Here is a 12,606-nt window from a genome sequence, read left to right as displayed (position 1 = left end):
CATATACTGTTAGCCAATCTGAGGACTCTAATCCACCACTGCAGGTCCCAAAAAGCAAAATAGTGCCACAGCTTTGTTACATTTAACCATGACAAGCAAATCTATTCTAATATAATAAAGAGAGAGCCCAAATTTTTGAGGCGGGTAATCTCAGGAACCACAGCACCAATCACAACACCCAATACAGCATTGGAAAGGACAGTTGCAGCAGATGGACATAGGCTATACAGCTGGCCACCATATAAATTCGAAGGGTAAAAGAACCTTAGGGGCAAAGTAGTCCCTTGTGGGTGTTCTGCTCGAGGCGTTGTGCTGGGGGCGTGCGTGTTTTGGTGGGGGCGTGGCCATACAGCGATGGGTGCGGCACTCGCTACGTGTTAGTACTTCCTTGTGGCCGTGTGCGTTGTGCTGGGGGCGGAAATCAAGTAAAACAAGCGTTTGCAGGTATCCGTTGTGGGCATGTGGGGGCGTGGCCAACGCTATGTGTTAGTACTTCCTTGTGGCCATGTGCGTTGTGCTGGGGCGGAAATCTGGGGGCCGAAATCAGGTAAAACAAGCGTGTACATTGTGCTGGGGGTGGAAATCTGGGGGCGGAAATCAGGTAAAACAAGCATTTACAGGGCTCCGTTGTGGGCATGTGGGGGCGTGGCCATACAGCAATCGGCGCGGCATTCAACGTCATTCGGCAAAAAGGGGGCGCGGAAATCCTGCAAAACAAGCATTCACAGGACTCCGTTGTGAGCGTGTGTATAACCGGACAACGTCGGGACGGGCTGCTAGTAGATGATACAATCCATCCCAGTAGATCTCTCCACCATTCCTCTCTCCATCTATGCCTGCTCATGACCATAAACCTATAAACAAAATATATCAGATTAGACCATCCAATGCAGTATCCAGCTAAGTAGACTATGGTCATTAGAAACCATAGACAGCAGCTCAGCTCTACCGGTCTGCTTAAAACAATGAACTGTGTTTTTCTCTCACAGATTTTCATCCACCACACTGCTAAGTACTGCATACCATGACAATATAACTGCAACTCAGTGGTCATCAAGCACGACATGGAAACACTTCCCACATTAAAGGTCACACCCTTCCATACAGACACCCTACATGACACAGTATGATGTCCATGAAGGCAAGCACTTTAGGACCCCCACACAGGGGTAGCAAGCACTACATAAATGTTGCAACACAATGTAGCAAAACAATACAATAGATGTCTCTGAATAAACAGCACACAAGATAGCTGAAAAAACTATCCCGCCAGGTTTCCCTCCTAAACCATCAACATAAAACCTGATAAAAGGGAATAATTCAAGCATGTGAATCTATGAACGAACCAATGCTGGCCAAAGTATCATCTTTGAAGTCAATATGATCTCCTCTATATGCTCTCAGTTTTGGCTGAAAAGGGATGACACATTGCACTCGTGGGAAAGACGTTTATGAATGCAGGTGGTTAATAGATTACAACCAAGGATTATATACAAAGGTCTTTTTAAAGTCCAAATGTTTTAAGAGCCCTATGGAGTTAGGGGAGTAAAAGACCACGTGTTAGATGGGTATTCTCCAATTTCTCTATTAAATTGGCATATCTGCTCTCCTCATAATTTTCTCTAGCTCGATTAGCAAGTCAGAATTGTAATTAACATGCTAACTTTTTCATGACAGCAGTGTGAATTCGGGTCGGATATAGCTTTGGTCTCATTTGTGTGGTATCTTTAGTACATCTCAAGTAAGTATTTTATCTCAGGGGAGCTTTGAGTGAGTTTTTTGGGGCACATGACTGACTATTTCAGACATTTCTAGATAAAAACCAAACCACTGTATGGAGTTATCGTGTTTGGGGCCTCTTTCCAGGTTATCATCTTGCTTTCTAGAGAAATGGGTGCATAAGTAGTGCTTTTCCGTACTGTTTTCTCCTCTCTCCATATTTCCCCCAGGCAAATTATCCCCCCCTTTGAAAAATAGAAAACCCCAACTGCAAGCTTTCACCATAGCTATTGGTAAAACCTCATGTGAGACAGGTATAACACACCCATGGCCATTCTCTCCGCAACAGACCCAAGAGCCTTCATTGTGAAGGATTATGGCCTTTATCATGTCCCTGGAATGCGGGCCTACTGTATTTGTTTGACATATGGTATGACTATTATGCGCCCTATGGGTTGTATTCAAGTTATTCTACACTTGTAATCAATATTGCTGCAATAGATTTATTCTCATTCCTTGTCACTCTTTGCTCTTTTTCCTTTTGTTGAATATGTGTGAGTCCACTGTACTCCGAATTGTGATGTGGAGAAGTATTTCACTGTATGCCCAAAAAAACATGGTCTTCCTCCAGTGATTTTGTCATGCGAATTTTGGAGTCCTATTAAAATGTTAATATAACCTGGTAGGGGCCATCTGTTTCAGGTTTGCTTTCTCCTCTGTCTTCCCATGATTTATTTCAGTGTACTTCTTTTGCTTAGTGTATTTTGAGACATGTACTGGAACAGTTACATAGACCATTCTTCAACGATGATCTCTCCACTTCTGTCGCAGTTTCTTGCCTTTCATCGTTGAAGTGGACACGTTCTGGGTGAATCCTCTTGAGGCCCACTGATGACGTGTTGGAAGTCTTCTTCCAGCTCGTGAAAACAGCGACTGGCAGAACTCTTAATTATTGCTCTCATCAAAATGTCATTGTATGTTTCAGACGCTTATGTTGTCCTGCCTGGACTTGCCCTCTAGGTCTTATTTCCTCAGGAAACTGTTTTACTTTGGAGTCTTAATCAAACAGATGGGTTCATCTGCATTCAATTGTTCTACGATTGTTTCAACATCTTTGGCAATTTCTGCCATCTTGGAAGATCCTTTTGTTACGTAGAGAGTGGGCATCTGAAGCTGTTGATTTCCTCTTGCAGAGCTGCTAAAAATGCCAAAAGATCATATTATTATGGGTGTTCGATCTCCCATCATTGTTGCGATCACATAGACCACCTGCGTTTTGAATCAGATAGCGCAACATACCCTGTGAACTTTTTAGTACTGGAAAAGTCCAAACAGGTCTTTAAATCACATTGGTTGCCCCTTTGTGTCTGATTTATTAATGTTAATTGAAGAAGACAGCAACATTGCTTGATTTGTTCTTTCACTTCATATTGAAATTGTTGACACCAGCCCAAAAGGGATGGGTGCCAACCTAACACAAGGACTAGCTGGTCCACCTGTTCATACATGGGAAGAAATGTACAGAATTCACTGATCAAGATGTGACATAAGATTAAGAGATAGAGTTTGCACTCAGAATTACTGCTTCCAGACAGTTTAACAGGCCACAAAAAGGATGATGTTACTTATCCTGTAAGCATCTGTTCGTCACATGTAGTACTGTAGATTCACATGCGGTGCATACTTCCACCATCTAGTGTTAGGCTTGTACGTGCAAAACCTATTTTTCTTCGAAGTCTATTCACGCCACGGGACCTAGAGACTCCACATATTAGTGGCACTGCGCACGGCCATCAGCTACAGTGTTTAATTGTTTTTGCCCCGCAGAGAGGGCAAGAGTGGCGATGGAGTGTAATATACAGCAAAGATGCCCAGGCAGTGCAAAGTATTAAAAAATATCTGCAACACCGTTAGGCAACTGCCAAGAAGGGTGGACGGATGTGAATCAACAGCACCTCATGCCGCAAGCATATGCTTACAGGGTAACATTTTCGGTTTGTGACGTTTGGCTGTTTATACACGTGTAGTACACAGGCTGTAAAGCAGTCCTCCTTTAAATAGTGGATTAGCCTGAGGATTTTGGAGAAGACTGCAAAAGCATACGCAAGACAATCTGTTCGACTCTAGCTGTTGCCTTGTCAGGACATCCACACAGTAGTGTTTGGTAAAGGTATGAGGGGTAGACCAAGTAGCTGCTTTACATTTATCAGCTAATGGTATATTATTTAAGACAGCCACAGAAGCCCCTTTCCTATGAGTAGGTTAAAGTCTGGGTGGGACGGGCAGGGGTCTTTTAGCTTAGGTATAAAATGTCTGTACTTGACCAACAATCGTGCAACACCTGCCTTGGAAATGGGACGTCCCTTGTTTGGTTTGGAGTAGGACACAGAAAGCTTTTGTCCCTTACAGAAAGATGTTGTTCTGTCAATGTAGTACATTAGCGCCCTCTTGGCGTCTAGAGTATGTAGAGCACGTTCTGCTACAATCTCTGGTTGCAGAAAAAAGACTGGGAGCTCAACTATTTGACGTGAAAACTTGAGACTACCTTAGGAAGGAATCTTGGATTGGTCCTAAGGACCACCCTCTTGTGATGGACCTGGAAGAAAGGCTCTTCAAAGGTAAGAAGATGTATTTTGCTGACCCACCTGAGGGAAGTGATGGCTACAAGGAAAGCCACCTTCCATGAGTGAAATTGCAGTGGGCAAGAGAGAAAGGCTTCAAAAGGAGGGCCCATGAGTTCCGTTAGGATAATATAAGGTTCCACACAAGAGCAGGAGGCTTACAGGGTGGGAAAACTCTTTTGAGGCCTTCAATAAAAGTTTGAATGACTGGTATTCTGAAGAATGAAGCAGGTTGCCTATTCTGCAAGTTGGCAACTACAGAAGCCAGATGTAACCTAATGGAATTAAATGGTGAGGCCTGACTTCTGCAGGTGGGGTAGGTATCAGAGAATGTCTTGTATCGATGCTGTGAGAGGACTGATCTGTGTGGGAAGACAGCAGCGCACAAGACGTTTCCGTTTAGCTGTGCAGCAGGACCTGGTAGTGGGTCTGTGTGCCTCTTTTGAGGCTAGACATACTCACTTCTAGAATTTTGGGCTAACCAAACTAAGACCCGAGGAGCCAGATCACAAGGTTGAACTGCTGAGGGCTGGGATATCAGAGAGTGCTGTGGTTCTGTGGACAAATGTCCAGCCTGTTGGGGAGCTTTTTGTGCGGAACTAGAGAGACTTCTAGCAGTGTGATGTACCCTGGCTGGCGCACCATGGTTGGTGCCACTAGGATGAGAGCGAGGGATGTCTGCCTCAGCCTTCGGATCCAAAACAGTAGGAGTTGGAGAGGCGGAAAAGCGTAAGCAAATATACCATATCAGTTCATCCAGTTCATTAGCCTGCTGGCGAAGAAAGGTCATAGGGTAGTCTTGCACTGTCCCCACTCCCAGAGTGTGAGGAACGCAGTGGTAAGTGTTGTGGAGTGAAGGAGGAGAAGGTGGAGGAGAGAGTAGAGAGGTACCCCTGATGTGTTTTTTAGGCTTTTTGGGAGTGGGAGGCACATGAGGGGTGAGGGCCTCCTCAAAAGTAGACTTCCTCTTGTGAGGAACTGAGGATTGGTTGGTCGAAGTCCTCAGAGGCAGCAGAAAGCGCAGCAGTAGAAGGAGGTCTTGGAGGGAGCCGAATAGAGTCTATGTCTGAATGCTTCGAGGTGATCTCCTTCGGCTTTAAATGCTTCAGGGCGGCTGTCTCTGCTCCCAATGCTTCAGGTCCACCTGTTTTGAGTCAGAGAGGGGTCGAGGCTGCGTCTTTGAGTCAGGCGCCGAAGCGGCACTTGATGACAGCACTCGAGGCTTGGAGGAGGTCTTCGACGCAGAGTGCGTAACGGGCATCTGATCTGGCTCTGAACGTTGGTGTTGACCGTGGGCTGAAGGCAGTGGTGCACTGGAGGCCTCAGAGGCGACACGGGAGCTTGAGGCTGGAGCCCCCATTTGGTGAGTATAAGAAGTGCCAGTACCCACTGAGATCTTTGGTGGATGCTGGGCAGGTGGAGGTTCTTCTGATTTGGTGTCCTCCTCGGAGGCAACACTTTCCAGCAAAAAGGTTGCTTCGACTTTGGCACCTGGAGCATCCAGTTGCTCGCCGTCCGACTCCTCTCACACAACGAAGAGATCAAGGATATCTTTCTTCTCCCATCTGTGCGCCATGGAGTGTGAGGGCTTTCGATGAGCATGTCTGTTCCGCAGGTTCTTTGTGTTTACGAAGATAGGCGTTGGACAGGAGTCTTCACAATGATCAGGAGGCAAAGCAAAGGTTGCAAACCTCGTGGGGGTCAGTTGTTGGGTACTTGACGTGGCAAGTAGGGCAGAACCTGAATGGGGTGCTTTCCACAAAGAGGACCTTCTCAACCCAAGCGATGGGAGTTGAGAGGTTGTGACAGACAGAGTGGAAAGTATGCGGCAGTGGAGACCAATAAAAGAGTGTGATTGCTTAAAAGAACTAACAAAGAATGGATCAAAAGGAACAGCGAGAACACCACGTGGCGTCAGTTCACTTGGACACGAGTGAACCAGATGGTGGAGTAAAAAAACAATATAACAATGAAGCCAATGCCCATGCGCAATACCTCTGATAAGTAGAGTCCCTAGGTCCTTTGACTCGAAAAGACTTACTCCGAAGAAAAACAAGTTGTAAACGTCCAAGCCCAACACTAGATGGCGGAAGTATGCACAACATGTGTATGTACAGTCACACGAGCATTACATTCTGCCGATTCTGATGTAATTCCTATTTTTCACTGGAGGACACAATAACAAGACCATAAAGCCATGTGGAACATTTAAGATGCCTTGTGAAACAAATCAAAGTCAAATGCATAACTCTAATTTATATTTTACAGGCCACAACAAATGATCCCACAGTAATGAGAGAGATGGAGCTCATTAAATCAGGGCCAGGAAGATACTGAATTGTGCAAAAAGCGCACCCAAGAATAGAGACCAATGGACTGAAAGTTTTCCTCAACTTATAAAATGCCATGACATTGGAAAAGGCAGCTTCTGGGGGGCATTTTTATTTTAATCACGCTCACCCTCCCCTGTGGAACAATAGGTTGTGGAGCTGGCTCATGAATGGCACCGAGGTGTAGAATCTACTAAAAGGATGTTGTAATAAAACACAAAAAAACTATGGTTTGATTTCCCATAGCAACTAGTTGAGAGAATGTTGCAAGACTGTCTGGAAAGCCAAAGCTTAGATTCCTATGTTGAAAAATGTCATCAGTTTGTGTTGTCCTTAATGTTTGACATGAATTGAATGTTGTTGCATTTATGGAATAACCTAGAAAAATTGTGGAATAAATCACAAGAGCCTATGCATTAACTGCTAGATTCATTAAAAACCTGTTTTGCGAGTCTATAATAGCGATTCATAAGAAATCGCTATTTCAGACTCGTAAAACGAGATTCATGTAGGAATCGCAATATTTATTGCGATTCCTACAGCTTCCTTATTTGCGATTAGCTAATTGCTAATCGCAAATAAGGAATAACTTCCCATTCATTCCTATGGGCCTACAGGCCCATAGGAATGAATGGGGAGTTATTCCTTATTTGCGATTAGCAATTAGCTAATCGCAAATAAGGATGCGAATTCAAGGGTGCCAGGGGTGTCCAAAGGACACCCTGTAGCACCCCTGATATGCAAATTTACACAGGTGTTGCGCGCACTCATGTCCAAAGGACATGTGTATGTGTAACATGCAATTGAGAAAAATGCACTAAAGTGCTTTTTTCTATTTTTTCGCTATTTACCACAAAGTCAGACTTCGTGGTAAATAGCGACCAAAAATTGCGAATTCGCAATGTAAAAATGGTTAATGAATTGCATTTAAGGAATCTCAAATAGAGATTCCTTAAATGCATTTTCTCGCAAATGTGCGAATTCTTTGTTAGCGAATTTTACATTTGGGATGATGAATCCCAAATGCAAAAATTGCACTCGCAAAGGGCAAGATTCTCAGAATCTGGCCCTTTGCGAGCGCAATTGACCTTGATGAATCTAGCTGTTATTCCATTCGCTCTTTTCTTGATTAAACTATAAATAGTAGCTACTGGATACATTTAAGTATATAAAGCCTATATAAAGGCAGACCCCAGATGCCCTTTCAGAAACAAGGTGTATGGCAAGAGGCAGCAAATGAGCTCTACAATCCCACTGCAACAAGTCAGTACCACCTATCAGTGACAGATGAATATACCGCAATTCCTGAAATGGTATCGTTTCAGTGATCATTTCAGCTTTTAACCAAAAAAGTTTAACATAAGGAATACGTTTTGTTGTCACACTGGTCTTAGGCAAGGCATGATCTACCCCTAGGGCCCCTGTGGTAGGAAAAATGAACGTTCTGGATGGCACAACTAGTCTATGGAATACGTGAAACAGAGGTTAAGCCATTTCAGGTAACACTCATAATTTAAGACATCCTGTGTCATACTCCTAGTGGCGGTTCAGAAGGTTTTGTGAAGCCTATTCTTTTGTTTATATTCTTCAAGGGGTTCAGACAAGCTTGCTACAACATTAGATTCAGTAATATAAATTGAAGGAGCCAGGGTTGGTTAGTTAGTTTACAGGGAAATGTTCTCACTGTTTAATCATGCTTTCATCCTTCTCTTCAGTGGCTAATTTTCGCCATCATTACTTGTGTTCCCTCAGACTGCTTTATGGCTGTGGCAGCAGTCTCAGCTTTACTTGGTGGTGGTAATTTTCACCTGCTCGTGGCAATTCACCATTCCAGTTTACTTTGTTTTTAAAAAAAAGACTTCCTCGCAAGGGGAATCAGTTGAGCCTGTGTGATCTATCCTCCAGGTGTTTCCGTTAATGATAACTTTGCCTTAATCCTTTGCCTGCTCTCTTAGGGCCCAAGTCTAGATATTGGGCAAGATACTCCAAGCATTTTTCACCTCGTACACAGGCCGAATCGCAGGATCAGCCCATTTCCGATTGCAAAAAAATGCTTTACTGATGCAGCAAACCCAAATTTGCGATTCCGTAACCTGTTACCGAATCGTAAAATGGGTTTCGAATCGCTATTTTGAAGGGGCGCGTTTAGGGCATCCTTTCCAAATAGCAAATCCTAACGGTATGCGTAAATGTTTTGTGACCGTGAAAGCAGTCGCAAAACATTTGCATTTTACCACCTACTTTAAGTAGGTGGTAACCCATTTGTAAATGAAAAGGGATCCCCAAGGGACCACTTCCCCTTTGTGAATGTTTACAAAATCCTATTTAAGAGCCTGTAGTGGACCCACGGACCACTGCCTGCTCTTATAAAATGAAATGAAAACTTTTCATTGTTTTTGAAACGCATCCCGTTTTCCTTTAAGGGAAACGCGTTGCATTTTAAAAAATAAATGCTTTATTTGAAGTCAATCACAGACATGGTGGTCTGCTGAGCCCAGCAGGCCACCATCCCTGTGATTTTTGCGATTCCTCAGGGGTCGCAAATTGCAACCTACCTCATTAATATTCATGAGGTAGGTCATTTGCGATCCACTAGGAATTGCGAAAAGTGTTCCACATACTTTCATGCATTCCGTTTTGCGATTTCCTAATTGCAAATTGCACAGATTCGCAATTAGGAAATCGCAAAATAGTTTCTTTATGCATCTGTCCCAGTGTTTTTAAATTCAGGCTGGGGTGGGTAAGTTAAGAAAATCATCCAGCAACACCTGCTGTAGTTACTTCTCAAAAAGAATGTAACAAGTTTACTTCAACTGTACACATTCTTCTATTCTTTTGAGATCTCGCCTTCCAGCTCCTGCGCTGCAAGACATATTGTATCAAATTCAATGGGTTTACAACCCGCTCACAACATACCATTGTTTATGTTTGTCGGTCTCATTTGCAATCTTCTAATTGCTTCCCTACCGTCGGATTCCCTTCCTTTCTCGTATCAGCTCCTCCCTGGAGCACAAACCAAGTACGTGTACTCTTTTTTATCATTGTTCTTGTGTTTTTACACACTATTTCATTTGGAAGGATAATACAGCTTAAGGCAGATTCATACTGCTTACTGTCAAATGCATCTGCATTCCTTTTTTTCACACAGGCATACAAAACACGCTTTTAGTTTTTGCTTGATTTTATAAGGATGGAATGTGTACGGCTTCTGGCATTACATTCATGCTGCTTACCGTGAAACACATCCGGTTTTCTTCTTTTTACACAGACCTATAAGACACACTTTATGTTTACATTTTGCTCAATTGTATTTGTTTAAAGGTACTTTAAGTGATTTACCCAGAATGCCAGGATGTTGAGCCGAGACTCTAATCTGGTTCCCCAGGTCCAAAGTTGGCAGCTCTAGTACAAAGCTCTACCTCTTGTGATCCTCCTCCCTGCGCTACACGTTGCGGTCTCTCTCAGGTGCTGCAAGTTGCTTTCACCCTCGTGTGCTTCTACCCCCACTCCTTAGTTGTCTTTCCTTTGTGTACTACTCCCCCTAAATTCCCACCCCTGCGCTCTGAGTTGCTGTGTCTCTCATAATGCCAGCTCTCTCATGCGATTCCCCCATACATTCTGACCTCCAAAGCTGTTTTTTCCTCATGCGTAACTCTTCCTTTCCCACCCCGTGTTGCTTTCTCTTGTGCGTTGCTTTAATAGATGACAATAAATAGTAAACTGACACTTAACATAACACAAAATGGAAAAACACATTAGAGTGATGGATGCGCAGTGTTAAAAAAAAATATGATTCTGACAAGGTCTAATTGAAACCAAACACCCTCTTCAGGCACACATATTGACTTTGGCAACAGTGGAAACTGAAGTAGAGGAAAATATAGGGTTTTGCCCAGGATAATTTCCTTTATGTACTCTACACCCAGTGCTTAATTTGGGCCCATGGTTACAGGCGGGGCCTACCGGCACCTATTTCTGGGCACCGGCACTTCGTTTTCCCCGTCAAACTTTGATCCAGAATAAGAGAGAAAAACAAAAGTGGAAAAGAGGAAGAAAGAGCCGAAAAAAAAGTGACAAAGAGAAAACAAAGAATGTGCATTAGGGAGTTTGAGGGTAAGGGCTTGTCTGGTTAACTATTAAAGATGCATGAGGGGAAATCAAGACTACACAGCATTGGTATTAGGCACCACAGCATTCTTCAGCGCTGGCAGCAACTTATTAGCAAATGTTTTGGAGCCAGCACTTACTTTATAAATTAAGCACTGTCTACACCTCTCTACACTAAGTGCCACTAACTTTTAGCCATGCTCAACAGCAGCTTTGCTGGCTAAAAGACACTGGCACGTCCAATAGCTCTCACATAGGTGAGACCTATTGGCTTTGCCAAAGCTTGTTTACAGCTTTTGGGAATCACAGTTTTTAAGTGCACTTCGTTTTGTACCTGCCCTGTGTTGGCAGTGCCATTCCCTAAACAGGGAACATTTTAAATATGTGATTCTATGAACGATAACTAGAACGGCCTGGTAACTTTTTCCACAGGAAGTATATATATTCAGTTAACCACATCGCCATACATCAATGAAAAATTTCATTTTGATTTTATTTACAACATCACATTTCGAAAGGAAGCAGAACATGGAGATAAAAACTCTAGTTGGAACACAGCAAGGAGAGGGGAAAAGGAATGTTAAATTTAAGGGCATTAAGAAAACAACAAATACTTTTAACAATATTAGACTAAAACGGTCTTTGTTCCTCATAATACAAATGGCAAGAGAGGTTTGCTTTTTGGAGGCCGATGTTTAAGTACTCAAAACGAACTGTGTATAACACAGAAATAAACGCATTGTTTTGCCTTTATCCGTTCCTTCACCCCCCCCCCCCCCCCCGAAGTTAAAAAACAAGGTAAACATCTTTCTTGCATATATTATTTCACCTTCTTTGGGCAAAAATGAAAGAAAATATAAAAAAGAAGCATAGCAATGTGCTTTAAAGGGCTGTCCTAGAAATATGCTCGGGTGGCATTCATATGTGCATTTATTGAAAATGTTGTATGCAATTACCCTTTAGCTCTTTCGTCTCGCATGCGGATAGTTAAAAGTGTAGTAAAAGTAACCTTGCTTTCAGTGACCAAGAAACCTGCAGTACTAACCCAATGAACTAAGTGTTACAACTCACATTTCTCCAATTCATACATTCAAAAAACAAATTCAACTGTTTCTCTCTCCACCTTGACACAAGATGTATTACCCTTAAACTGTATATTTTGTCCTAAAAGTAAAGAAAGAAAAGATTGCATTTGGAGACTCCAATATTTGACCTTGGTTGCTCTGAAACAACTCACATGGTGCTTTACAAGTGGTAACTAGAGCTCCATCAGTTCCATCTCCTCTTCAGCATCACAGGCAGATGCTAAGTTGTTACACATCAAGGTTGGGGATGTCGTTATACATTCACCTTTGGACAAAGTTTCATTTAGCTGCAGGAAAGTCGAAGTCATAGCAGCAGTGTTTGGGTCCTCTTCACCTTCAACTCCTTTAGCCTCTTTTGAAAACTTATGGCAGTGTGCATCAAGCATTGGCGGTGGCTTCCACAGCACCAACTCCATGGAAGGCGAGCTACTGTTTGAGATACCAAGCATGAGATTAGTTAAAACAAAATGCAGTCAAAACACAAACAGAACATCAAGGCTACAGTTCAGCGAAGGGTTATCAGTGTTCAGAATTAGATGGCGCACAACATGTAGTGGTTGAGTAGTCATGATAGGGTAATGCTGGTTGGTGCTGCTTGTTCAGAGAAAACCCTGAGAACTCTGAAACCAAAGGGTGAGGAGGCTAACCCTTATGATAAGTAAACTGACCAATCAAGCGCACAACAATTGTAACGATATGAGTAATCAAGGTAAAGTGTTTCAAGGATAAGATCACACACGAATG

General features: G+C 43.1%; 1 protein-coding gene across 2 annotated transcripts in view; it reads right to left on the bottom strand.

The window, feature by feature from the left end:
- Positions 1-11,241: 11,241 nt before the first annotated feature.
- LOC144792171 (coiled-coil domain-containing protein 117-like) overlaps positions 11,242-12,606 on the bottom strand; it is a 116,245-nt gene continuing 114,880 nt past the window's right edge. The window contains exon 6 of one of the 2 annotated variants that reach the window (XM_078667072.1): positions 11,242-12,288. In XM_078667072.1, coding sequence (XP_078523198.1) covers positions 12,036-12,288 — 253 coding nt within the window. In that variant the 3' untranslated portion in view covers positions 11,242-12,035. Of the gene's footprint in view, positions 12,292-12,606 lie in introns of both variants that reach the window. The other variant, XM_078667071.1, reaches the window with a different exon arrangement.

Source organism: Lissotriton helveticus, chromosome 11, assembly GCF_964261635.1.
Source record: "Lissotriton helveticus chromosome 11, aLisHel1.1, whole genome shotgun sequence".
Classification (NCBI taxonomy): Eukaryota; Metazoa; Chordata; class Amphibia; order Caudata; family Salamandridae; genus Lissotriton; species Lissotriton helveticus.
Note: the sequence above shows the minus strand (reverse complement) of the source record. Positions and strands in the feature narration are given on the sequence as shown.